Source organism: Biomphalaria glabrata, chromosome 10 (assembly GCF_947242115.1).
Source record: "Biomphalaria glabrata chromosome 10, xgBioGlab47.1, whole genome shotgun sequence".
Classification (NCBI taxonomy): domain Eukaryota; kingdom Metazoa; phylum Mollusca; class Gastropoda; family Planorbidae; genus Biomphalaria; species Biomphalaria glabrata.
In genome coordinates, this window is record NC_074720.1 from 30,944,237 (window position 1) to 30,970,003 (window position 25,767).

At 36.6% G+C, this 25,767-nt stretch overlaps 1 protein-coding gene across 1 annotated transcript in view; it reads right to left on the reverse strand.

Annotated features, from left to right (window-relative positions):
• Positions 1-2,867: 2,867 nt before the first annotated feature.
• LOC106067302 (uncharacterized) overlaps positions 2,868-25,767 on the reverse strand; it is a 105,300-nt gene continuing 82,400 nt past the window's right edge. Inside the window, exons 7-13 of the mRNA XM_056044405.1 lie at positions 21,133-21,273; positions 19,986-20,148; positions 18,384-18,525; positions 12,391-12,521; positions 11,842-11,982; positions 10,745-10,944; positions 2,868-6,384 (exon numbers count right to left, since the gene is read on the reverse strand). Of these exons, the coding sequence (XP_055900380.1) occupies positions 6,187-6,384; positions 10,745-10,944; positions 11,842-11,982; positions 12,391-12,521; positions 18,384-18,525; positions 19,986-20,148; positions 21,133-21,273 (1,116 nt within the window). The 3' untranslated portion in view covers positions 2,868-6,186. The remainder of the gene's footprint in view (positions 6,385-10,744; positions 10,945-11,841; positions 11,983-12,390; positions 12,522-18,383; positions 18,526-19,985; positions 20,149-21,132; positions 21,274-25,767) is intronic.

Below are 25,767 nucleotides of genomic sequence, written 5' to 3' on the forward strand. Positions count from 1 at the left end.
GTATTAATGAAGAACTAACTTGAACAAATAACAAAAACAGATTTGTATTCAATCACGTTAGCTTCATCTTCAGGTTCCCTTTAGGTTGTTGGACTTTTGGGGCACCCGATATGATCTGTCGTGTCTACCTCTATTACTCTCTGTCTTTTACCAACATTAGAGTCTCTTTCATTGACAGGCCCCTTCATTCTTTGATGGCTTGCGAGCATAGAGGATCTCATTATGTAACCGTACACTCTTGCATTTTTAACGGTGGTCAGAAGGTCATCTTGGGGCCCAATCGCCATTCTGAACCTGCTTAGAATCTTTACTTTGTCTTTGTATGTGATGCCTAGAATCCTTCGAAACATCCCCATTTCATGGCAAGAGAATCCTTCGTAACATCCCTATTTTATGGCAAGAATCCTTGGCAGCATCACTATTTCATGTCTGGAATCCTTCGTAACATCCCTATTTCATGGCTGGAATCCTTCGTAACATCCCTATTTCATGGCTGGAATCCTTCGTAACATCCCCATTTCATGGCTGGAATCCTTCGTAACATCCCTATTTCATGGCTGGAATCCTTCGTAACATCCCTATTTCATGGCTGAAATCCTTTGTAACATCCCTATTTCATGGCTGGAATCCTTTGTAACATCCCTATTTAATAGCTGGAATCCTTCGTAACATCCCTATTTCATGGCTGGAATCCTTCGTAACATCCCTATTTCATGGCTGGAATCCTTCGTAACATCGCTATTTAATGGCTGGAATCCTTCGTAACATCCCTATTTAATGGCTGGAATCCTTCGTAACATCCCTATTTAATGGCTGGAATCCTTTGTAACATCCCTATTTCATGGCTGGAATCCTTTGTAACATCCCTATTTCATGGCTGGAATCCTTTGTAACATCCCTATTTCATGGCTGGAATCCTTTGTAACATCCCTATTTCATGGCTGGAATCGTCCTCTTTAATGTGAATCATGGTTTCTGACTCCATTAATATCAAATGTATGTTAATTAATAATGGACGGCTGTACTATGCAGTATATAATTAGTGGTTGTAAAATATTTCATCGTATCTTTTATACACATTACATATTGAGAATCGCTGGTTTATGTAACCTTTTTCTTTAAAGTTTAGCAATAAGGGAGATAATAAATGTCTATGTAGGTTTATCAATTTTTTCCCCCAGCTTGTCTGCTATGCTAAAGAATGAAGCCTGTGCGTATATGAGGCTTGCCTTGTGTTCACATTATAAATGGTTTGTGTCTACTTTAATTTCTAGGATAGATAACTCTCTCGGGTTTCTCTCGAGACACACACACACACACACAAAAAGAATGTTCAGTAATCAAGTTGATCGCGGTAATCTGCCCTTTCAGATATTATGGCGTAACTCTTGCAGGTTGATACTATACTTGAGCATGTTGAGAAAGATACAAATACAGGGTGAAACAAAGGTGAAAGTGGGGGAAATAAAGCGAGACCTGGAGAAGTATCAGAAGAGAACGAGGCGATGAAGGAGAGATGGGTAATGGAGAATACCAAAACAAGACAAAGTCACGGCATTGTATGGACATTTAAATGTCAGTTAATGATAAAAAGTTTCCAAATTATTGGAACGATTATTTTTGTATTGTGTCATTGCAAAATTGAAAAAAAAAAAGCCGATTGAAAATGGCTTCATTCTTATTTAATCTGATTTATTTTTATAATAAAATCTAATAAAATAATGCATGAAGAAAAATAAAAAGAAGAATCGTTGGGATACGTTTGTAAAACATCTAAACACAAATGAGGAAATTCACAATGACTATTAGGCCCCACGATGAGCTGCTGAAGATAGTCAGGAAACTGTTTGACAATATCACGAGGTCCCAGGACTCGCAAACACCTTCCCATAGAGAAAAGTTCTAGTGGAAGAAAGAGAAGTGAAGAAAGCATTAAAGAAAGGACGGACCTGTCATTGAAAGAGAAGGGAAGAAAGCATTAAAGAAAGGACGGACCTGTCATTGAAAGAGAAGGGAAGAAAGCATTAAAGAAAGGACGGACCTGTCATTGAAAGAGAAGGGAAGAAAGCATTAAAGAAAGGACGGACCTGTCATTGAAAGAGAAGGGAAGAAAGCATTAAAGAAAGGACGGACCTGTCATTGAAAGAGAAGGGAAGAAAGCATTAAAGAAAGGACGGACCTGTCATTGAAAGAGAAGTGAAGAAAGCATTAAAGAAAGGACGGACCTGTCATTGAAAGAGATTCTAGTCAGGTTAAAGTAAAGTTAAAAGACAAAGAGGATTGTGGAAAGACGGTGGACAGATCATGTGTGGTTCCCCAACGGCTCAACAAACTAAGGGTTAGGTGAATTTGACATACCGAATTAACATTTGACAATATTAGGATGATTTACCCTACACTGTTTACATGTTTTAGCTAAAATGCAGTGATCTTTAAACACTTCGAGCAAGTGAAATGTAATGTTAAATCTAAAAAGCATTGAGCCAGTTATTTGCAAACAGCTTTTTCATTGCAGATATTTACGGTAAGATCAATAAAAAAAAATTAAAACAAACTCTGTCAAATTTTAATGTACACTTTTATTTGGCCTAAAAAATCGATTCTTATACAAAATTTGCAAAGAATATTTCTAACTTTTCTTTACAAAAGCCAAGTCTAAAAAAAATAAATAAAAACATAATATATCATAGGTTGTGTTGTAATATTAACAGGTTACATTCACGTGAAAGTCAAAAGCCGAGATATTCAATCAAGCCTTTTAAATGTAGTCAAGAAAACTATTGTTGTCTACTTTGTATACAAGCTTTCGCTCTAGGTACACATTGTTTTTATTAACAAGTAATCTCACATTTATGTTGTTCTGGGGCCGTTAAAAACTTGATTTAAAAAAGTATAGAAACAATTTGAACGGTTTCACAAGTCAAATCTCAGACTTTCATTATTAAAGAAACCTGACAAATGTGTTTTTAAAGAGCAATAATTTAGTCTCTATATTTAGATATGACACAAAAAATCAACCCGATCTTTTAACGAAACAATATTATGTACCAGTCAGCGTTCACATCAATGGGGAGTAAATTATCTCGATCTACAGTGTTGACTGAGTTGCGTTTAGATGTTCTGTCTTAGTCGATGTACTCCATAGCAGTCATTGAAACTTCACCAACTAGAATGAAGTCTTCAACGTCAATTTCTTAAGCTTACATGATAGTGAAATTCTAGAAGTTAATTTTATTCTACTTTGAATCATTTCTAATTAAAAACTGTAAAAACTAATTGGTTTCGTTCTTTTTTTTTAAATTTCTAATTTTAATTTGTTTTAGTCTACGTACGATGTTTATTGATAACATCAAAAATCAAACTTTTGTTTTGAACTAGGGTTTTTAGAAATAAAAAAAAAATTATGCTAAAGAAAATGATGTTTGTTTTATTTCCATATGAAAGTAAATACATACAAATGAACAAATAATTTAATGTCAACTCAACATAAATTCTTTTGTTCCTAGACGTGACTATTTGTACGTCGTCTAGTTTATAATACTCCAGCAAATCTTCTCCTTTTTCAGGAGGAACTAATGAATCATTATTTATAATTGTCTTTTTGATTGACTCCTTGACACCAAGTAGAAACAACGTCTAATCAAGTTTTAACGAGACACATACAAACAATTTCACGTCCATTTCTTCTTATTTGAATTTTGTGTAACAGGGTTTCTGAATATTTTTACAATCAAGAAACTGTTAAAACTGAAGATTTACCTATAAATTATCTTAAAACTAGAAGGAAACGCAATGTACTGGACCGTTGCTTTGACTTAACAAGCGCTGTTTTAAAAAGTAGGATCGTCCGCATAAAAAGAATATACGTGAAGTTCTAACCCACGCAAGCTGCTAGATATTATTATATCAATTATTAAATATACTATCGTCATCGAAGCCTATATGTTTCTGTTGTGATCGTGGCTCATTGAGCTAGAGCTTTTGACTCTATTGTGTTTTGTTAACTTGTTTTAAAATGCTTTTTACAAGAAACGCCAATCAACATAAGATTCGATTTGCAGCCTATGGCACTTACAAGTATATTTTTATCTAGCGAAGGAGAATTCTGAACAAAAAAAGATTTGATAAAAAGGCTATGCAAGGAAAATGAATTTTGTCATACCTATTCTATAATATAGCTTACCCTATAGTCATAGAGTTTACAGCCTTGCACAGTAATATGTAGTATTGATTATGAAAATATATTAGGTATTTATTTTATGAGTCTGTATATTTATTATCCTGATAGTTTCAGTGTTTTATTCCTAGCTATAACTAAACTAAATCTTAGAAACAACATCTCTAAAGTTTCAAACATTCATATTGGTTCCAAGTCTTTGTATCAAAAGGTCCTTCGAAATTCACTTGTTTAAAAGTCTTCAAACTTAGGTTTAGATCATGATTTCCTTTTTTTTTTTAAATATATTTTTCGTATTTTCTTATGCATAAAGCCTTAGATGTACTACGCATTGATAGATGTATTATATGAGTTATGCTTCTTTGTCCTAAGGAGTCATGTCCCTTATCTTCTCCGAGTTGTTAACTAAGATGACATCATAATTAGTAAGTTACATCCCAAACCTTGTGTTTGATTCGTTAATCAACACAATGCATCTGCATAATATTCAACTTTAATTAAGGTTTAACGCTCCCTCTTATCAGCTGGCTAATTCATTATGGCGGGTCAAAAAACAAAAATTTGGGTAACCCAGACACCGATGTCGAAAACGGTTCTAACGATTTGCCCAGAAATCTAACAGTCTATGTATATCCATGAATTTTTTGAAAAAAAATAATATTCTTAAATGTAAAGTTGGTCTAGACAATCTCTATCTTGAACACACACACGTCCAGGAACATTTTGCGCGGCGTCTTCTGAGTCTTGATCTATAGGTCTATCACCCGACTAGAACCTTCCACACCATAGATCTATATTAAGTATTCTAGTCTAGACTAAACTCTAGGCTACTGACTTTCGATGTTTGAATCTGCACCACCAAACTAAAATGTATATGCTCTGAATAGATTTATACATGCGCTTAACAAGGACATTTTTTTGTTGGAAATGGGAGGGGGGGGGGAATCGGAGCGGAGTACAAAATGTTTCAGTTTCTGCATCTAGTAGTTATTAAAGACAATGTAATCACTTTTACATAAAGCATCTACTTTCGTAAAGGTGGAATGGTCTTTTAAATTATGCAATGTTAAATTTATGTTGCTTTTACAGTTTTAAGTAGCGCCTTGCGATTGTAGCATGTTTATTCAGCATACTATAAAAAAAAGTATATATCATTAATTTAGTTATTGAAATGAACTTTTAAAAATACACATTAATAAACAATGACCCAAAAAACCACATAAGCATAACATTGGTCAAAGTATTATGTGGTTTATTATAATACGTGTCAAAATCAAGGCAAACATACACAGACTATGATGAAACACATTATACCCTGTTAAGAAAGCAGGGCCGGACTAACGCTGGGTAAAACGATGGGGCTAGGGCATCATATCCTAGGGGGATGGGGGTCTCTCTAATGCTACATATGAAAGTATTAATAATACTTTTGAAGATACACACACACAATGTTCTATGTACACGAATGAATCACAAATTGTGTTGATGAAACAACTGCGGGCCGGAACAGGCCCGCGTGGCCCAAGCTGACAATGAAAATAAAATTATGAACACAATGTAAATATCAAGAGTAGCAAGATGAAGAGATATTTCAAATCAATAATTGAATGCATCGCACACCGCACAATGAGATTGTCAAATAGTTATACAAGCCAAAGCTGCGACATACAGGCAGAGTTCAAATCTTCGTATTACATGGATGCAGTGTGGCACTAAAGTGGGCCCCGGGTCTGAAAGTCTAGAGACAATAAAAAAGAAGTTCACTACACTTCATATGAAAAGACTTTGTATCAAATATGGCAATATAGTCAAGAGACAATGTGGAATAACAGTGAGTGTGTGCTCTAATGTTTCAATGAAATACTTCAGACTCTATGACATCCACTGATGCCAGAATTGGAAAAAAGTCGGAAATGTATTTAAATAAATGATGATTTTCATCACTAACTGAACATTTAAAATATCAACAATTTCTTTTTGTTTTGTTGGTCACAACCCAGACACAGTTTTTATTGGAACCATTTGGAAACGTCATTCCTCAGGTCTCCACAGGCTCCGTTATTTCCCGGGAAGAGCGCCACCTCACCCTCGATGGAGCCGCTTTTCGACATGTCTTGCAGAAGCATTTCTAGCTGGAGAATGGGTGCTGGTATCACGTGATTATCTGGGGCGTTTCGGATGTACACAGCGAAACCCGAAATGACAATCTGAAATAAAGAAAAGTAAAAGGTCAATTTAAAAAAATAACTTAATAGCTCTTAGCAATTTAAATTGGATTGCCACGAGCAGGTGATTGGATTCAAGAAACAGATCATTAATAGCAACACCAAAATAAATGTTTCCTAAAACGCCAATAAAACTAATTGTTTTTTTCTCTTAACCTTTATGCTAATATTTTTTATTCAACAAGTTCAAGGTCTGAGGTCACGTGTGAAAGGCTTCGAGACATTAATGAATGCATATTAGCGAGCGAGCTTGAGATATTTATAAGAATGAAGGGGAGATAATAATTGGCTTAGCAAACCAAGGAATCCTTGGAAATTTTCCCCTCATAATTTTAAGCATTAATTACATCGCATTCTATGCTCATGGGTGTTAAGAGACGTAAAAAATGAGAATACTTTGTTTTGTTCAGGAATTGTCTGACTGGGAGATCATGTGCTGAACAAATGGCTCAAACCAGACGTGACCTTTGGAGGCAACCGCAAATAGCCCTCACCAGAGTTGGACTCCTCAGGGTAATTCTTTATTTCACTCTGAGCATATTCTACATATATGTGGGGTCTCTGACACACATTCTAATGTCCAATACCGATCCATCAAATAGACCTCAATTCGGTGTGGTAAATTTCTTAGGAGACAGTTCTCTTAAATCAGAACTCAGTATTTTAGAAGTCTTTCCCTGCATTACTTGAATAACCCTGAAGTCTCGAAGCATATTTTAGGTGTCAGAAAACGTACACCCTTCGATTTTATATTGACACTGGCTGGTGACTGGCTAGTGAGTAGAAAATAAAAATTGAGGTTTTGTCTTTAAACTGACAAATCCTGATAATTCAACATTTGAAACTCGCCCAAGTCTACGCGTACTGCTGGGGCCGCCTCTCCAGAATCGCTATTTTTCTCTTTATGAAAGATGTACGCCCATTTTGTAAAGATATGACTCGATAGAGAAATACTATGCCTGACAACACTATACATTTAAGAATAGGTTTGAGTGTGTATTAATCATCAGTTGCATTGTGCTTAGAACAATTGAATAACTCCGAATGTTGTAGCAAGTTTATTGTTTTTTTTTTCGAATTAACAAATTAATCATGCATGTACGTTTGCTATAGGCCTATTTGTAAGTCAATTAGCTATAGGCCTATTTGTAAGTCAGTTAGCTATAGGCCTATTTTTAAGTCAATTAGCTTAGGCCTATTTGTAAGTCAATTAGCTATAGGCCTATTTGTAAGTCAATTAGCTATAGGCCTATTTGTAAGTCAATTAGCTATAGGGCTATTTGTAAGTCAATTAGCTATAGGGCTATTTGTAAGTCAGTTTGTTATATGCCTATTTGTAAGTCAGTTAGCTATAGGCCTATTTTTAAGTCAATTAGCTTAGGCCTATTTGTAAGTCAATTAGCTATAGGCCTATTTGTAAGTCAGTTTGTTATATGCCTATTTGTAAGTCAGTTAGCTATAGGCCTATTAGTAAGTCAATTAGCTATAGGCCTATTTGTAAGTCAATTAGCTATAGGTCTATTTGTAAGTCAGTTCGCTATAGGCCTATTTTTAAGTCAGTTCGCCATAGGCCTATTTATAATTTAGTTTGCTATAGACCTATTTGTAATTTAGTTTGCTATAAGCCTATTTGTAAGTCAGTTAATAGGCCTATTTTTAAGTCTGTTTGTTATAGGCCTATTTGTAAGTCAGTTTGATATAAGGAGAATTAAACATTTTTATTGCTTGCGCAATTCTCAAATGCTGTTTAGAAAACTAAATGATAGACGTGTACTATTATCCCATTTCTATAACACCACAATGAGGCTACGATGAAATCAATACGAGGCACACTAAAACCTCAAAGAAGAAAAGTCAGACACTTCCTTGTGTTAAATAGAGCTGTAATTCAACCATTAAATAAGCAATAGGAAAAAAAAACTTTTAAAAACTTTTTACTGCCATTTATTTGAAAATTACAGGGTTTAGCTCCCTTTCTGCTAAATAACAAAATAAATTAATTAGTACTAAATGATGAACTAATTGGTTAATTATTGGATTGACTCGTGTATTGTCATCGACTATGAATAATTAAGCAAAAATTTCAACTTTATCCGAGAATGGGAAATGGGAGAAAAATATGTCGAAGGAGATTAAATACATATATACTTCCATATCTCTCATCAAGTAGCATTTATTCCCCTTATTTCAATATCGAACAAAATAATGAATCACTGATAGTTAATTAACTTATTGGTTACTTTTTAGCGCCACCGAAAGGGGAAAAGACGCTATTAGTTTTGTGTAGCATGTCTGTCTGTTTGTCTGTCCCGTTTAGAAACTAGAAGAGAAAATGAAAATTGGACATGATGATATTTTAGATCATTCAAAGTTCTGATGCAACGGCTACTTTTTTCTTTTCCGAAAGTGAACCATCTAATTTTTGTAAATTATCTATGCAAGCAGATTTTTGAAAAAAAAAAAAAAAAATACACCACTTTTCAATGAAAACTTCAGGGAAGGTAAGTTTTCTAAAAAGATCACAGACTTCTTCATGAATAACTCAAGCTTCATTCATAGATTCGCGCATTGGTAAAAAAAAATTTGCATCTAAGGTCACAATGGGAAAAAGTATCAATGGATGATTATAAAATATATTCTCCATTTATTTACTAACTCATTCAATAGAATACTGATTCGAATGTTTAAAAATAGAATTTTGATATGAACTTCGTTTTTGTTATAAGTTTGAAAAATAACAAACTACTTTAATAGCGCGCAGTTTTGACATATCCTCATTATAGGGTCCTACACTTGACAGTCTAAATAAGACTAAATAGAGCCCAGATCTAGATATATTTATAATATATATGTATATATTATTAATGTATTAATAATTCGAACAAAATTTTAATTATTAAGACAATAACTTATCTTCTGACAGTATAGGGGTGTAGATTTATTTATTATGTAAACAGTATTATCACATTAAGAAATGAATCGGATACGAACAGCAAAAAACATCATTACCCCGTAACAAAAGGCCTACTATTCCATTTTATAGGCCTAACATTGGCCTAGGTCTAGTAATTTTAAGATTAAACGTGTAAAGTCATACGAGTTCTAGTCTAGATATAGACTAGTAGATTCTATATCAAGATTCTATATCTATTCCAGAATTTGGCCCTAGACTTAGATCTAGCTGGATCTAGGTCTAGTTTGTATGACAAATGAAAACGGAGATATTAATTTTTATTTGCGAGGGGAAAGTCTTGTCAAGTCATTTGTACACAACTGTAGCTAGCTCACTACCTAAAGTAATCTAGGTCAAGAAATGTTTTTTTTTTCGTGTTGCCAATTTATCTAATTTTGTTAGAAGAATAAATCTTTTTTTAGTTTCTCTTTATTACATGTAACATGATATTAATTTTGAATGTATGGATAAGGTTAATAATCATTGTTTTAAAAAATATAAATGTACGCTAAATGAAAATATGGAGATGCTGTGGCTGATGGGTAGAGCACTTGGAACCGGAAGTCACGTGTTCGTATCCTGGTGAAGACTCTCGGTGGACCACTTCTGGGGCCGATTTTGAGTGTGTTTCCACACAAACTGTCTTTGTAACCTTTTTTAAAAATTGATTCATGTCTTGTCACGTTTAATGAATAATTGTTTTTACTTGATCCGAGAATGGGAAATTGGAGAAAAACATGTTCAAACTATTTTTACCAGCCAGAGTAAGTTGACATAAGCTTTGTAAAAATACTTTCTCATTCTGAAAGCTGAACTGCCTTGACAAGAGTCAGAAGATTAAGTAGGACTGCAGTATTTCAAGTTGCTACGAAGGCCAAGGTTTACATTTATCTAGCTTCCATAAGTATCTATATTTACGACTCTCCGTTTTATTTTAATCTTCAGTTTTGCTACCTAACAAATAACCTTGTGCTTCTGAAGGCTGCTGTGGACAGTTTAGAAGCACTACTTACCATTCGAAAACTGCGCTGCCCCCCCCCCCCCCCCCCCCGTAAACGCAATGAAGACCAACTAAGGTGCCCTTTTGCCCTCTTTTGCAAAAGAGGAAAGTAGCCACCAGCAGATGGCCTATAAAGAGACAGTTGGAAAGCTCCCATGAAGGCCCTTATAGAGGACATGCGCAGATGACGTAAAGACAACCCCCCCCCCCCAGGCAAACAACGGCTTTGTCTGCATCAGATGTGAAAAAATAAGCAGGTCGCAAGTGGGTTTACGTAGCCACGAGAAACACTGCACTTATCCTTAATCTTCGGACTCAAAAGACATTGCCATTATTATTTGTATGTGTTAGTCATTCAAAAGAAAGTGAAGCCATATTTGCATGTTTACCTTCGGCGCCTCTTTGTGTGTGATGTTGATGTGGGTGTCGCTGCTACTGACGTTGTGGTCGGCATCGTAGTCCGTCACACTTGAGATGGACGCTTCAATGGTCAAGTGTTGCTGGACACAGCATCCGGCCATCCAGAACATGAAGGGCACGGGGATCCCACGACCGGTGGTCACTAATGGATCCACGCTTGGCATTTGCCCTGGAAAAGACAAAATACAATGCAATTTAAGAAAAGAATGATTATAGATTTATAGGTCTTTTTTTATATAGCATAACTTTCATGCTTATAGCATGCTTAGAGCGCTATGGTCAAATCTCATTTGCGGAGCTGTTGGGGGGGGGGGGGGGGGGAGGGGGAAATATCTGAGAGAAGGTTTACACTTCTGCCTTTAGGCGCTCAGTAAACACAATTCTGCTGGAGTCGGGTGTCGAGTCCCTTTCATGGGTAGCCAAGTTCAAGCGTACTGAGCCTCTCGACATCGCTTCCCACAAGAATAGCTTCAGATGCCCATTTTTAAATTCTTCTATTGTTGGTGTACAATTTGCCTATCTTTAAATTTTATAATGAAATTTCAGTTGCACTTTTCTTAGACATAATGGTAGCCAGACTGTCAATGTATAATATAAAAGTAAAATTTGACTGAATCATTCACAGATCATGAAATCCCTTAAGTTGTCGCACGCATCCGCACTTCAGGACAGAAGAATAACAAGTAATGTAGCTATAAGAAATAAAACACTAAACCATAATTTACATATAAAAAACAAAACCTAATGAAATACTTAGAAAGACACAAAGACAGAGGCCCATTTCTTATTCTTTAAGCTGGAACAAATTCGTACAAGTGCTTCTTCTTCCATAGTGCCATTAAAGAATGGAATGGGTTGCCTGAATCAGCCCGAAAAAAAACCTTTTATATTTTAAGTCATTGATTAACATGTAAGACTAGACTGACACATGATATACTTAGGATGTGATTATCTTATTTTTTGAAGTAACGTCTGTAATATATAAGATAAGACAGTAATGAATTCGGTCTTTAATAATGAAACTAAGCCGTTATAAGTTATATTCCAATGTAAGCAACAAGATTACCTGAGACTAAGTACAAGGCAGATTGGTTAGCCCTGTGACTGCTGAACTCTCCCATATGTCTGACACTATAGTCCACCACCACAGGTACGCCACACTTCTCTATGGCAAACTGACGAACTTTCTTCACCGTTTTATGCCAATCTGAAAATAAAAAGTCATAGTAGTAACTAACAAAATTCTTCCAGTGTGTTCAAAACTTCTGACTTCTGTCACATCTTCTCCCTCCGCCCTTCTCGACCTCCCCCCTCCCAAGCAAGAGGTCAGCGTTTTACTTTATTCTGAAGTGTAGAAACGCCTTCTCCGACAGCGCTCTTAGTAAACAGAAAGTTTTGCGACGATGTCATTGCAGTTGTTTACCACAAAAATATTGTACAATTTCCAATTTGCTAACTGAAAAGTCGACTCTTAAATTCATGATTTAAACATTGAAAATAAAATCGTGTTTACATGATCAATATTTAAATAAGGATTTAACAACCTTCGGACTTCAGGTCTTTTTTCTTAAGGGTGTGTTTTTATGTTGTTTATTTTGAATGTGAAACAACTCACCTTCAAATAAATTGGACAACATCGGTGCCATGTTGGTCATTGTGAATGTGGCTACCTTAGGACCTGGTTCGTTTGGCATCAGCTCAGGCCACATCAAGTGTGTTGGAGTGTAGCCTGTATCGCCATGGTCTCTGAAAAAAAAAACATTCTCCGATATAACAAGTTCTTACAAAATGTAAGTCATGGCTCTCTGGTCGTGATGTATGCACTTCGGATTGTAGTTTTAGATGGGAATGAGTTCGATCCCCTGCCGTGTCGCAGAACGATAAAGCTACGACGAAAAAATATCTTCATTTCTGAACAAAAGAAATGTCGAGTCTAACAAGTTAAACTATGCCAAACTATTTAGACTGTGTCTTGCCTAACAAGTTAAACTATGCCAAACTATTTAGACTGTGTCTTGTCTAACAAGTTAAACTATGCCAAACTATTTAGACTGTGTCTTGTCTAACAAGTTAAAATATGCCAAACTATTTAGACTGTGTCTTGTCTAACAAGTTAAAATATGCCAAACTATTTAGACTGTGTCTTGCCTAACAAGTTAAAATATGCCAAACTATTTAGACTGTGTCTTGCCTAACAAGTTAAAATATGCCAAACTATTTAGACTGTGTCTTGTCTAACAAGTTAAAATATGCCAAACTATTTAGACTGTGTCTTGCCTAACAAGTTAAAATATGCCAAACTATTTAGACTGTGTCTTGTCTAACAAGTTAAAATATGCCAAACTATTTAGACTGTGTCTTGCCTAACAAGTTAAAATATGCCAAACTATTTAGACTGTGTCTTGTCTAACAAGTTAAACTATGCCAAACTATTTAGACTGTGTCTTGTCTAACAAGTTAAACTATGCCAAACTATTTAGACTGTGTCTTGTCTAACAAGTTAAAATATGCCAAACTATTTAGACTGTGTCTTGTCTAACAAGTTAAACTATGCCAAACTATTTAGACTGTGTCTTGCCTAACAAGTTAAACTATGCCAAACTATTTAGACTGTGTCTTGCCTAACAAGTTAAACTATGCCAAACTATTTAGACTGTGTCTTGTCTAACAAGTTAAACTATGCCAAACTATTTAGACTGTGTCTTGTCTAACAAGTTAAAATATGCCAAACTATTTAGACTGTGTCTTGTCTAACAAGTTAAAATATGCCAAACTATTTAGACTGTGTCTTGCCTAACAAGTTAAAATATGCCAAACTATTTAGACTGTGTCTTGCCTAACAAGTTAAAATATGCCAAACTATTTAGACTGTGTCTTGTCTAACAAGTTAAAATATGCCAAACTATTTAGACTGTGTCTTGCCTAACAAGTTAAAATATGCCAAACTATTTAGACTGTGTCTTGTCTAACAAGTTAAAATATGCCAAACTATTTAGACTGTGTCTTGTCTAACAAGTTAAAATATGCCAAACTATTTAGACTGTGTCTTGTCTAACAAGTTAAAATATGCCAAACTATTTAGACTGTGTCTTGTCTAACAAGTTAAAATATGCCAAACTATTTAGACTGTGTCTTGCCTAACAAGTTAAAATATGCCAAACTATTTAGACTGTGTCTTGCCTAACAAGTTAAAATATGCCAAACTATTTAGACTGTGTCTTGTCTAACAAGTTAAACTATGCCAAACTATTTAGACTGTGTCTTGTCTAACAAGTTAAAATATGCCAAACTATTTAGACTGTGTCTTGCCTAACAAGTTAAAATATGCCAAACTATTTAGACTGTGTCTTGCCTAACAAGTTAAACTATGCCAAACTATTTAGACTGTGTCTTGCCTAACAAGTTAAACTATGCCAAACTATTTAGACTGTGTCTTGCCTAACAAGTTAAAATATGCCAAACTATTTAGACTGTGTCTTGCCTAACAAGTTAAAATATGCCAAACTATTTAGACCAGTGATTCCCAAAGTGGTCTATAGAGACCCCCAGGGGTCTACGAAGACCTCCAGGGGGTCCATGAAAGTGAAAAAGTAAATTGGGGGTCTATGAGATGTCCATGGGGGTCTACGGTGGTGGATTTCAATTAAAGAAAGTTATAATTTTCACACTCCGTTAATGTAACTATTTCAAGCACGTATAAATATGTGTAATTTAGTTATAAATATTTGTCCTGTTATTGAAATGTAAAATTGTTGTATTTAATTTCAATACTTATCTAAATAGTTACTTTTGTCTACATGTAACTAATGTTTAACAAAAAGAAATCTAGATTTTACATTATAGATTATTTATTTCCTTGGTTAAATAAGCGGATGTCTCAGCGCCTTTTTATGATTAAATTGATTAATTAATTAATATTTAATGTTTGAAGGACTACTTCATAGAACAAAAAATTTATATATGAAACATAATAACCGTAATAACAAATGATGAACATGCAAAAAAAAAAAAAAACATTTCTAGTGTGTTTGGTGATTCCAGCAATACATTTTTTTTTTGGTTTAAATTTTATCAGTCAAAAAAGATAGATCTTTTGATGTAGCTTTAAATTACTTTTTCACTCTTCGACTCAATACAGTTATAAATTAGTTTTAAAAATGAGTTTATGAATCTGCAAAAATTGCAAAACAAGTTAAGCAGGGGGTCTACCGAAAACCAGAAAACATGGCAAGGGGTCTACGAGACAAAAAAGTTTGGGAACCACTGATTTAGACCCTTCTTTATACTACTATTGTGTACGCCATCTGCAATCCGGGACCCTTTTTTATGCTCGCTCTCCATGTGGATCTATCCAGAGCCACTTTTTCCCAACTGCTAGTGTCAATTTAGAAGAGCATCATGTCGAGTTTGCTACATCAGTATACCTTAGAAGTGGACGACCAGCGGCTCTCATGCCTTCTGTTAGATTACATAAACCTAAAAATCTATTTCATGTGTATTCAAATTTGTGATCCAAACATTCTTGTTGGATTTATTTTATGACATTGTTTGTCAGTTCAATTCAAGGATTGTTGCTCATTTTGTCCCCTCAGTGTTATATTTATTATTATATGTTCAATGTGTTGTGTTCGTGCAAGGACAACTGGAAACATACATAAGCAAGGTAACTTAACAGTGTAAAGTAAAGTAAAAGCTCCCCTTTCAGACCTTGCGATCTATAGGGCACATGATGTTAAGGTCATCTGTTTTTTTGGCCAACAGTTAACGAGCCAGCATGTGGCCAGCACAACGACCAACCGCCTTTACTTTCCCAATTTAAGTCAGGTACCCATTAGGGCTGGGTGGACTCAGGGGCGCATTAAAAATCTCGGATTTCCAAATCCCAGTCTTCATCGAGATTCGAACCCAGAACCCCAGGTTTGGAAGCCAAGCTCGTAACCACTCAGCCACCGTGCACCACTTAACGTATGTTTTAAAAATCGTCTCCAATACGATGAAAGCTAAGTCTTGACTTTGTGAAACTGGTTATAAAATATAGCAACAGTGGGCTTAACCGTAGCTATACAATAAATGTTTCATTTTGAATTTTGTTCTGCCTGATCAATTACAGCACAAGTCTCTTTCTTATTCCACCTTTTTTTTTTTTTTTGCTGTATGATTCTTTTTCTTCTCTATGTCTCTTTCTCTCCTGCTCTCTCTCTCTCAGGAAGATTCAAGCCAGGCGCCCTAGGGCCAACCAAGGTAATGGCCAGGATGTCGCGAAGCCAGCGCAAGGGGAAGTAACCAGCTTTAGCCGATTACGTTTCAAGAGCTGCAGGGGAGCTCATTGACTTAAACGTACCTCTGTCACGTGCTCATTACGTCAGTAGGTCACGTGTGGTACAAGGATCAGTTTTGCTCAAATTCATTATTAAGAAATAATTAGTAAATATCAATTTAAATTAATATCATTAGCTAAAATATATAAGATTAACTTTTATAAGCTAACAATAAACAGGAGATCAAAGAAAGTACACAAACTCAGAGCTGGCCCCCATGGGTCATCCGTTTGGTAAGCCATGCAGGCAGCTTTATCGTTCATAGCATGAATATCAAAAGCCATGAAATAAAACCTGCCAACAAGCAATATCCTACCTTCCTAGATACAAGGACCGTATTAGACTTGATAAGGCCCTAAAATTTTTCAGTTATGGGGCCCCTTGTAATTAACAATTTTTTCTTTGCTTTTTCTTCAATACGAATGAATATATCACTGGAAACATGTTAAATTTAAATAATGATATCATAAACTCTTATAATAATTTCTGTATTTACCTAATAAAAAAAAAAAAAGTAAAGTGATGTAAAGGTCATCTGTTTCTGTGGCCTACAGTTAACGAAGGTGTCATGTGGCCAGCACAATGACCAACCGCCTTTACTTTTCCTTAACTAATGTCAGGTACCCATTAGAGCTGGGTGGACTCAGGAGCGCCCGAAGATCCCGAAATTAAATATCCCAGGATTCGAACCATGGACCCGTTTCGGAAGCCAAGCGCTTTACCGCTCAGCCACCTCACCCCAATAAAATAAATATGGCCCGCCGAAATTGTTAATTTAATATTTGGCCTGCTCCTCAAAAAGTTAGCCCATCACTGTCTTAACCCTTGTTTGTTTGTCAAATGTTTGACATGTTACAGATTGTCACGATCATCAATGGTGTTGATGTCACACTCTAAGATGGTGCTACTGTCACGATCATCAATGGTGTTGATGTCACACTCTAAGATAGTGCTACTGTCACGATCATCAATGGTGTTGATGTCACACTCTAAGATGGTGCTACTGTCACGATCAGACTTGAACTATATTGTACCATCAATGATCGTGATTGCCGAGGATGTTGAAATGATCTTTCGATAAGATGATCGTATAGAAGTAGACAGATCTATGTTGAAAATACGATCATACAGAATGTTGCCAATTGATAAGAGGATCATCTAGGTCTAGGAGTTACTACTTGACAGATATGATCTAAGTAGGCTCTAAATTCAATGAAGAAACTTCTCTTCGTCCAAAAACAATTACTTTAATTAATAACTTGAAAACACTATTCACAAATAGTTACAATGGTTAAAATGTACTTGAATTGAATCTACACAATAGTATATCTGAGTCTGATACAAATAAAATATATTCTCAATTTCACGTTACGTACAAGTTAGATGTTATCGCTACAACTTCCGAGACAAGACTGGCCGGGAGCTACACGCTTCATCCGGGCTTCAGCTCGTAATCACGTGATCAACAACTTACCCCTCCCAGACCAACCAATCATTGCAGTCTAATGTACAACAATTAACTTTCGGAACCAATGGAGTTCATTTAATTACATGCTTGGTTTTTTTTTCCCAGCTATGTCAAGCTATGTCGGCAAACAACCCGAAACTGTTACCATATATGGTCATAGTGTACGTGACACAGATGTTCTTTCAGAGTTGAAGATAATTTACTTCCTAGTCCAAACCTCCTGCAAGACGACAGGGGATGGGAGCAGGCTAGGTTTGAACCCGGGATCATCTACAAGTCCAAGCACGACCTGGCATCCATTCTCGGATCAAGTTGAAATAAAAAAAAATATTTATATTACCTAACAAAACATGAATCCATTACAAAAGCCTAACCAATTAGTCCATTATTGGTAATGAAATATTTTGTTGAATATCGAATAAGGGAAATAACTTCAACATAATTAAGAGATAGAGTTTATATCGGGCGGAGTTCTTCTCCTAGGATAAGCTGGTTTTTTTTAAAGGATTGTTTAAATTTTGCTTATGTTTACACTACATTAATGTATGCTTTTTTCAGAACAAATCGGATCAATTTATAAAACAAAGACAATAACACGCCTTAACACAAACTTGACACCATTGTTGAAGAAGAATGTCTATTACATGTTTTGTGTGCAATCTACATAACACGTTTAGAGATTTCCTCATGAAAAGAACACACAATTTTATTTCTTTCTAAAATATTTCATGCACCTAGTTTTATAATAAAAGTCAGCGTGTGTAAAAAAATATATATTTGTGCGGATGTGAGTGCTGCACTCATTTACTAGGCTGTACTCACACGTAATCATGAGGCAAAGTCTGCCTCAAGCCCACGTCACAACTCTGGTCGTCCTGGCAACGGTCAAGGTCGAGCAGTGTCAACATGCCCTTCCTTGGCTTCTTAAAGAGCCACAGCATATTCGACTCGTTCTCCACCAGACCTAGAAGCAATTCAAAGTGAAGTCGTGAAATACAAGGGACATAAACTACAGGACACTAGTATAATTAAAAAACACAGTATTTCAATGAAAACATTAGATTTCTTCAATAGTCTAGAAAACCCAGACATTTGCAGTAACGCAAACTTAAAAGCGACATATTGACATCATGAAAAAATTATTTTGTTTCTTTGAGTGCATATAAAGTATTTACACACAAAAAAAAATAGAAATCTTATTCGACCACAACGAGAAAAGAGAGGTATTGAACTACTAAAACCAACTCTATTAGACTTAGCATTGCCTGTGATTGGACATGTGAACGTTAAGCAGTGCAATTGGTGATTGCTTGCCTCAAGGGCATAACATGGGGACTCCATATTTTTATTTTCTATATTCTATCTCTGCAATGGGAAAATCATTAAAGATTTTTCTAGCTACTTTGACTTGTATAGAAATGAGTAAACGCAGTGTCGGACCTTGGCTCGCATTAAAAGCAGATACATTTATAAAATTAAAACAAAAATGGGAACTTTAATTATTTATTTTTCAAAATATGGGATGTGTGGCTAAGATGCGATAACAGCTTGTCTACTTATAAAGGAGAGCTCGGGTTCGAAACCCGACTTGAGCTGAGCTGTGTTTGTTGAGCGAATAAAGGCAGCAAGGAACTCTTCTCCCCCCCCCCCCCTTCCCTTTTCCCACAACTGGTCCATAAAAGGGATTGAACCATAGCGCACATTTGTATTGTAAATATTTATCATTTTTGTGCTTTTTTTCAATACTGAGTGTGTTGTGGTTGAGAAAGATCTCGAAGGACGAAGAATTAGCCAAAATATAATAATAATAATCTAATATATAGAGCAGCAAGTAAGGCGTATGTATGTATGTATGCCCCGAATAGAAATCAAAACCGTTTGATCAATCTTTATAAAACTTGGCATAAATGTTCCTGAGATCATGGCGGAGACTGTAGTTTATGTTTAATGCCCCACCCATAACCAGAAGGCCAAAAAGATTAATAGAAATACCTAAATATATCTCTAGTAAAGGAAGAAACTTTTTAAAACTAATCGGGTAAATCCGTTTTCAGAGTATTTTTATATTAGACGTGGATTGATCGGCTGAAGGGGTAAACCCATTTTCACACTCTACTTCCATTTTCGTGGCAAAATATAAAAAACAATCGCCATGTTTGACTTATATCCAATCGACTAGATCAGTAATACCCAAACTAAAGGCCCACAGCCCGCGGGTAATATCCGACTAGTTATATATATCCATCATGAACAATATAAGACCAAGAAAGTGTGAGGCGAAAAAATTGGACGCATTTTTTCCACAAATCTCACAAATCATGCTAAAAGTTTGGTGTCTACTAAAACTGTCTACATCCTTTCCTTTGTTATCTACACTATTAGCCTCTTACTTTAAAACGTTTAAAATGGCCAGTACAGACTTACCATGTTCTATGAAGTAGTCAGTCATGGGCCAGGTTTCGTCCCCAAGTCTGGTGATTTTATTTATGGCAACAAGCGGCGATCGCAAGTTTGTATCAAACAGTGTGCCGAATTGGGTTTCCTTATAACCAAATAATTTACCCATCCTGCTCTGGGCCGCAAATCTCTGTTGGAAGATTACAAAGTATCAGAAAAACATTCAATGTAAATCAATATGTCAAGCTATTATCTGTAAGCTTTGTTATTATCACAGTTAAGTTTCTCTTGTTCGTCGAAAATGCTCATTCGTCGAAGGTGCTAATATGTTGTAACTGTGATGCCGGGGATTCTATAGATATATCTCTAGATTTAAATATGTCTTAGAGATTCAAATAACGAAGATCCTTTCAATTCAAATACAGAACTTTAATTCAAAAACTAGGAATCACAATAATGTACAGAATATACAGAAATAAAACTGTATCAGATGAATATCTTCTTTCAACGCTAAATAGTGAATCGATTCAACGCTCAATAGTGAATCGATTCAAATTAATACTAGATCTAATTTCACAACAAATAAAATATATTATTTGTCACTTCAAGTTACAACTCGTGTGACCAAAGAGGCCAATCCTTAATACAAAACTGCGGTCACGGGATGGGCATCGGTAATCAACAGTAGCTACAGCATTTTAACTCTTTCTAATTCTGGTGTCTGCAAAATCCGCAATCAAGGCCCCTCCCATGTGGATCTACGGCAGTGCTTGTTTCTTCCAACTGTTGGTGTCAGGATGAGATTCAAGTGGCGTATATCAGAATGACTGCAGTTCTCCTGCCTTTTATTAGATCACCGTACAAATATCGTGTGGGAATCGACCTTGTGGCATTCAATGAACATGTCTATTCTCCAAGCCAGCTAAGGCATGGCTAACGCGTCTACTACTGATAACTGAACAGATCTCCGGGCACTGCCTGATAAACATACAATGAAAAGGTGATTCGAATACAATTCAAATTCAACCGCCAAAGTTTTGGTCTTTCAAAAGGATGGACTATAAATCTACTTTCTCTGGAAGACAATTAACTTATTCTATCCTTAGAATAGATAACGTGGTTCAACCTATATAAGTAATAGTCTAAAGCGATTCATTTGACATTTCAAAGTTACCTGGCATATGAGGTAAATAGCGCTTTGTTTGCCGGATAAGCCAACTGGGAGCATTTCACTGTAAACCATGTTTCTCCAACACCCTTCAGCGAAATCTCCTCTCTCTTTAGTTGGTTTGTTGGCATGACATCTGTCAGAAACCTGGAATATGTAGGACAGGTTTACTTCAAGCTATGACTCGGTCCACATTGGAGAACAACATTATTAAGAAAGAAGTGAAAATAATTTTCACCACATTAAAAATAACAACATTGGTGCACGGTTGTAACATTTTTCTATAACAAAGAAGTCCCTGAGAACAAAAAAAAAATACAATAACTACTTTGATCCGGCACTTTTCTGAAAACATTACAAATAAAAAATATACTTTTAAAATATCAATAAAATATTTCAGATATAATTTAGAATGAAACGTTAAAAAAAAAACCTTCGTAGAAATAGTCCGCTCTATAGTGCAAATAGTCCGCTGTATAGTGTTCAGCATCTTAACGTTTCTTACCAAAACGTAAAAGGAATGATTGGAAACAAGAACTACACAGAATGCATACAATTAATTTGTTGATGCCCTTTCTGCCCGGTGCTTTCTGTTTTAGGAGCCAGATGCTCGATTTGACCCTTCTCCTTTCAGTGTTAACACTTCTGCAAGTCTGAAAGACCCAAGATCAGGGCCACAAGTGAAGGCCTGGAGTTGTTTAGAGAAGGACGATTCTGAATCCCAACCTCTGCTGTTTGGCGGCTATACCATTGAAAGTATAGTAGTCATGAAGATAAATCAAGAGCCGTTGACCATCATGTCACTTTGCTACAGTCTGACAGACCCTGCGACGCTGGTGAACCCACACCGTATTGAATATTGCCATTCCTTTGGACCCAAAAGCAGGGGAAACAGCTGCGTGGAAAGGGGGAAACAGCTGCGTGGAAAGGGGGAAACAGCTGCGTGGAAAGGGGGAAACAGCTGCGTGGAAAGGGGGAAACAGCTGCGTGGAAAGGGGGAAACAGCTGCGTGGAGAGGAGGGAAACAGCTGCGTGGAAAGGGGGAAACAGCTGCGTGGAAAGGGGGAAACAGCTGCGTGGAAAGGGGGAAACAGCTGCGTGGAAAGGGGGAAACAGCTGCGTGGAGAGGGGGAAACAGCTGCGTGGAAAGGGGGAAACAGCTGCGTGGAAAGGGGGAAACAGCTGCGTGGAAAGGGGGAAACAGCTGCGTGGAAAGGGGGAAACAGCTGCGTGGAAAGGGGGAAACAGCTGCGTGGAGAGGGGGGAAACAGCTGCGTGGAGAGGGGGGAAACAGCTGCGTGGAGAGGAGGGAAACAGCTGCGTGGAGAGGGGGGAAACAGCTGCGTGGAAGACAACGTCCCGACAATTCCTTGTCTATTGTTCCGTCTTTTAGATGCGCCATTGGAGGTCAATGAATCATTAGTGTCACCAAATCTTTCGTTTATGTGCGAATTGAATCTCTACCAGGTAATAGATTTATACAATTTTTTGAAGCTAATATATCAACCAGTACTTTTGTAAAAAAAAAATCCAAGGACTCATCTCAAGAGACATTCGAGCAAGGCGTAGGTTTCCTGAATCAAGGCAAGAGTAAGTACAGAAGTTTAACTCACTAGCATCGACAACTAGATTAACATGGGGACAGACTAAATCGCAATAATAATTTGTTCCCCAGTCACATATCTAATTAGAATGTCTAATTGTGATTCCTCAGGGTGTACTGAAGATACATACAACACGAATATCTTTCAATTTCCTGTATTTTCTTTATAGTTAAAAAAAAAAGTCTTGAGAAAAGAAGAGAAACAATCATAAAACATTTAATGCACAAAGCTTTCTTTTATCGTTTATTTATTGATATTCTAAAAGCAAAAAATATTTCTTCAGGTTAAAAATTGATGTTTGCGTGTTGCCTACAAGAATGAATTTTGTGGGTGTGTTTTTTTGTTGTTTTTTTTAGTGTAGTGCTATTTTATTATTCGATGTTTTGTGAAGCCATCAACAAGTTCGCGGGTTCTCCAAGAGCAATCCATCAAGTGGCTTCCATTATTATTGTATAGTTCAGTGCAGAATCACGTACGTTTGGAAGGAATCATCTATCACACAAACCACACACACACACAAAAAAGGGTTTGTGTGTATGTCATCACGTGTGTGTGTACATGTAGATGTGTGGATCTGAAAGGCCAAGTCACGGAAATGATGCTATAGTTTTTGGATCCATACCAACTGGATAGTTTGTCTTCCCCTTAGACATGATTATCTGGAATTACTGCCCTTTGTTATTGCTGGCTTCCGTGTTGAGACCATTTTCCTGTCTCGCTCCCTCCACTCCATTTTAACTGATTTGACCGTCTCGTGCGCAGACATCTTGTTTACCCCCCTTTGGTGATCTGGTAAGGTTCCTTAATGGATCTTGGTTTTAAAACCTAAGTTAAATATTTACACATGTAACTATTATGATCTAATAATAATTCAACAGACACAAATTCAGCATGTCAACCACATGTCCTTGAAATAAACCACAAATGTAGAACGAGTACAATGCTTCAGAGGCGGCCCTTGGAATTGACAAACAGGGGCGACCGCCCAAAGCCCCGCAGCTGAAGTTGTCTGGCGATATGGAAATTCTCTGTCACGATCAGTGCATCACACAAGTATGTGGGACCTTAGCTATGTTGTCCCGTACCAATTAGTAAAGCTACGAAGTACCAGTTATTAGAAATACTGTGGGGTGGATTAATTCGTATGCAGTTCTCAATTTTGTTGAAGACTTTCCGTGGACAGTCGTTGACTTGTAGCACCAAACTGCGTGTAGACAGACAACTAAACCGCTGTAGGTGTAATATATCGTAACTAATACAGCCTGAAAGAGCTTGACTACTTCTTTAATGAACAGAACTAAATAGAACTGTTATTAGAATATAGACAAATTCAACTTGTGACAAAATGCAATAAATGTAGCAGACTTTAGTAATAATAGGAAATGGTATTTTAAACAAAATCTAACTCACTACAATGACACTTCTTTTCAGTCTCACGTTCTGGAGTCGTCTGTCCTCACAAAGACCTCTGACGAAAATGTTACTGATCTTGTATCATTCAGAACCAATCGCTAACCTTTTCCCACCGTCACCATAGAAACACTCAAGCACAGACACCCCATAACACCGTATCTATACCAAAGACCGCAAAGGCTTTTATCATGATATTTAGGGCTAGAGTTAGGCTCTGCATCTAACACACTCTCGCTCTGAAACCTTATTTTGAATCTTGTTTCCATGACCTGCGCAAACAACGTAAACAATAGAAACTGTGACAGCCACAAAAATGTTTGAATGTTTATGGACATTTGTTGATACTGCAAGGCATAAATCTCAAGGACGGAATTTTAATGACCTTATCGATCTTCCATCCCATCATTTTTTATGTGCTATAAATGATGCTAGATAATGACTGCATGAAACCGTGGGTGAATATTCATCTGAATATGAACTACGTGACAAACTGGGTATTCTCCACAGCTCAGTCTTTGTCCTTGGTAGTTTGGGACCACAGTTTTTAATACCTATGGGTATAAGCTTTACAAAAGTGTTAGATACTCATAGAGTTGGACTTGACTGGTTGTAAGAGGTTATTTGAGACGCATGCCATTAGGAAGCATTTTATAGGCAGTGGAGTGTGTACATCCATTTCCATTAAAACCTTGCGGATCAGATATTGAGTCCTTCGGAACTGTTCTCACTAACACGAGAAGGGGCAAAGGCGAGTAACTGGTGTCTAAACCAGTAAGCTTCGGGTAGGAGGGGCTCGTTAGCCATGGCTGGATAACCTCCTATGAGAAGGAAAACGCTGAATTCAAACCTCTGCTGACTTGCAGCTACACCCAATTATGGGAAAGGCTTCGGGAGTCAACCATGAGAAAAAATCAGGAGGTGGCGACCCTAAACCAGTTTGCAGTACCCAATTCTACACTCTAGCAAAACCTGCTACACATCTGACTCCAAACTGTATCAGCAATTGCCGTTCCTTTGGATACATCAGCTGCGTGGCGAGGGGGAAACTGATGTGAGGACGATATCCTTCCGACCACAACTAACGCTCGCATTTCCATGAGATAATCCATAGTGGCTTCGCGACTGAAGGTGGCCATAAACATATACTAATTGATATTTACTATAGTGTATGATTTATGAATAAGTGATATTTACTTTTTATCGCAGATTCCTTTATTTAGGTCATTGGGCCATTTATTGTTGAGGATGAAAAAAAACCCACTACGCTTGATAGATGCTAAGTCTACCATGACGCTTTAGTTGGTAAATATATATTTCTTTAATTACTTTCACGATAAGCAGGGACTGGAAATGCTAAAAGACTACGTCAACACTTTATCAAGCGCAAATAAAACAAGGTTACAAAGACAGTTTGTGTGGAAACACAAACTCATAATCGGCCCCCGAAGTGGTCCACCCAGGCAGGTAAAAAGGCAGGTTTCAATATTTTCAGAAAGAACATCACAATGAAATTCTATCAAAGGCAAATGATAGAGGAGAATGGAGAAAGAAGGTTGACAGATCTTGTGTGGTGCCCCAACGGTTCAGCAGACCAAGGGATAGGTGAAGTGAATGTAAGGCTAGA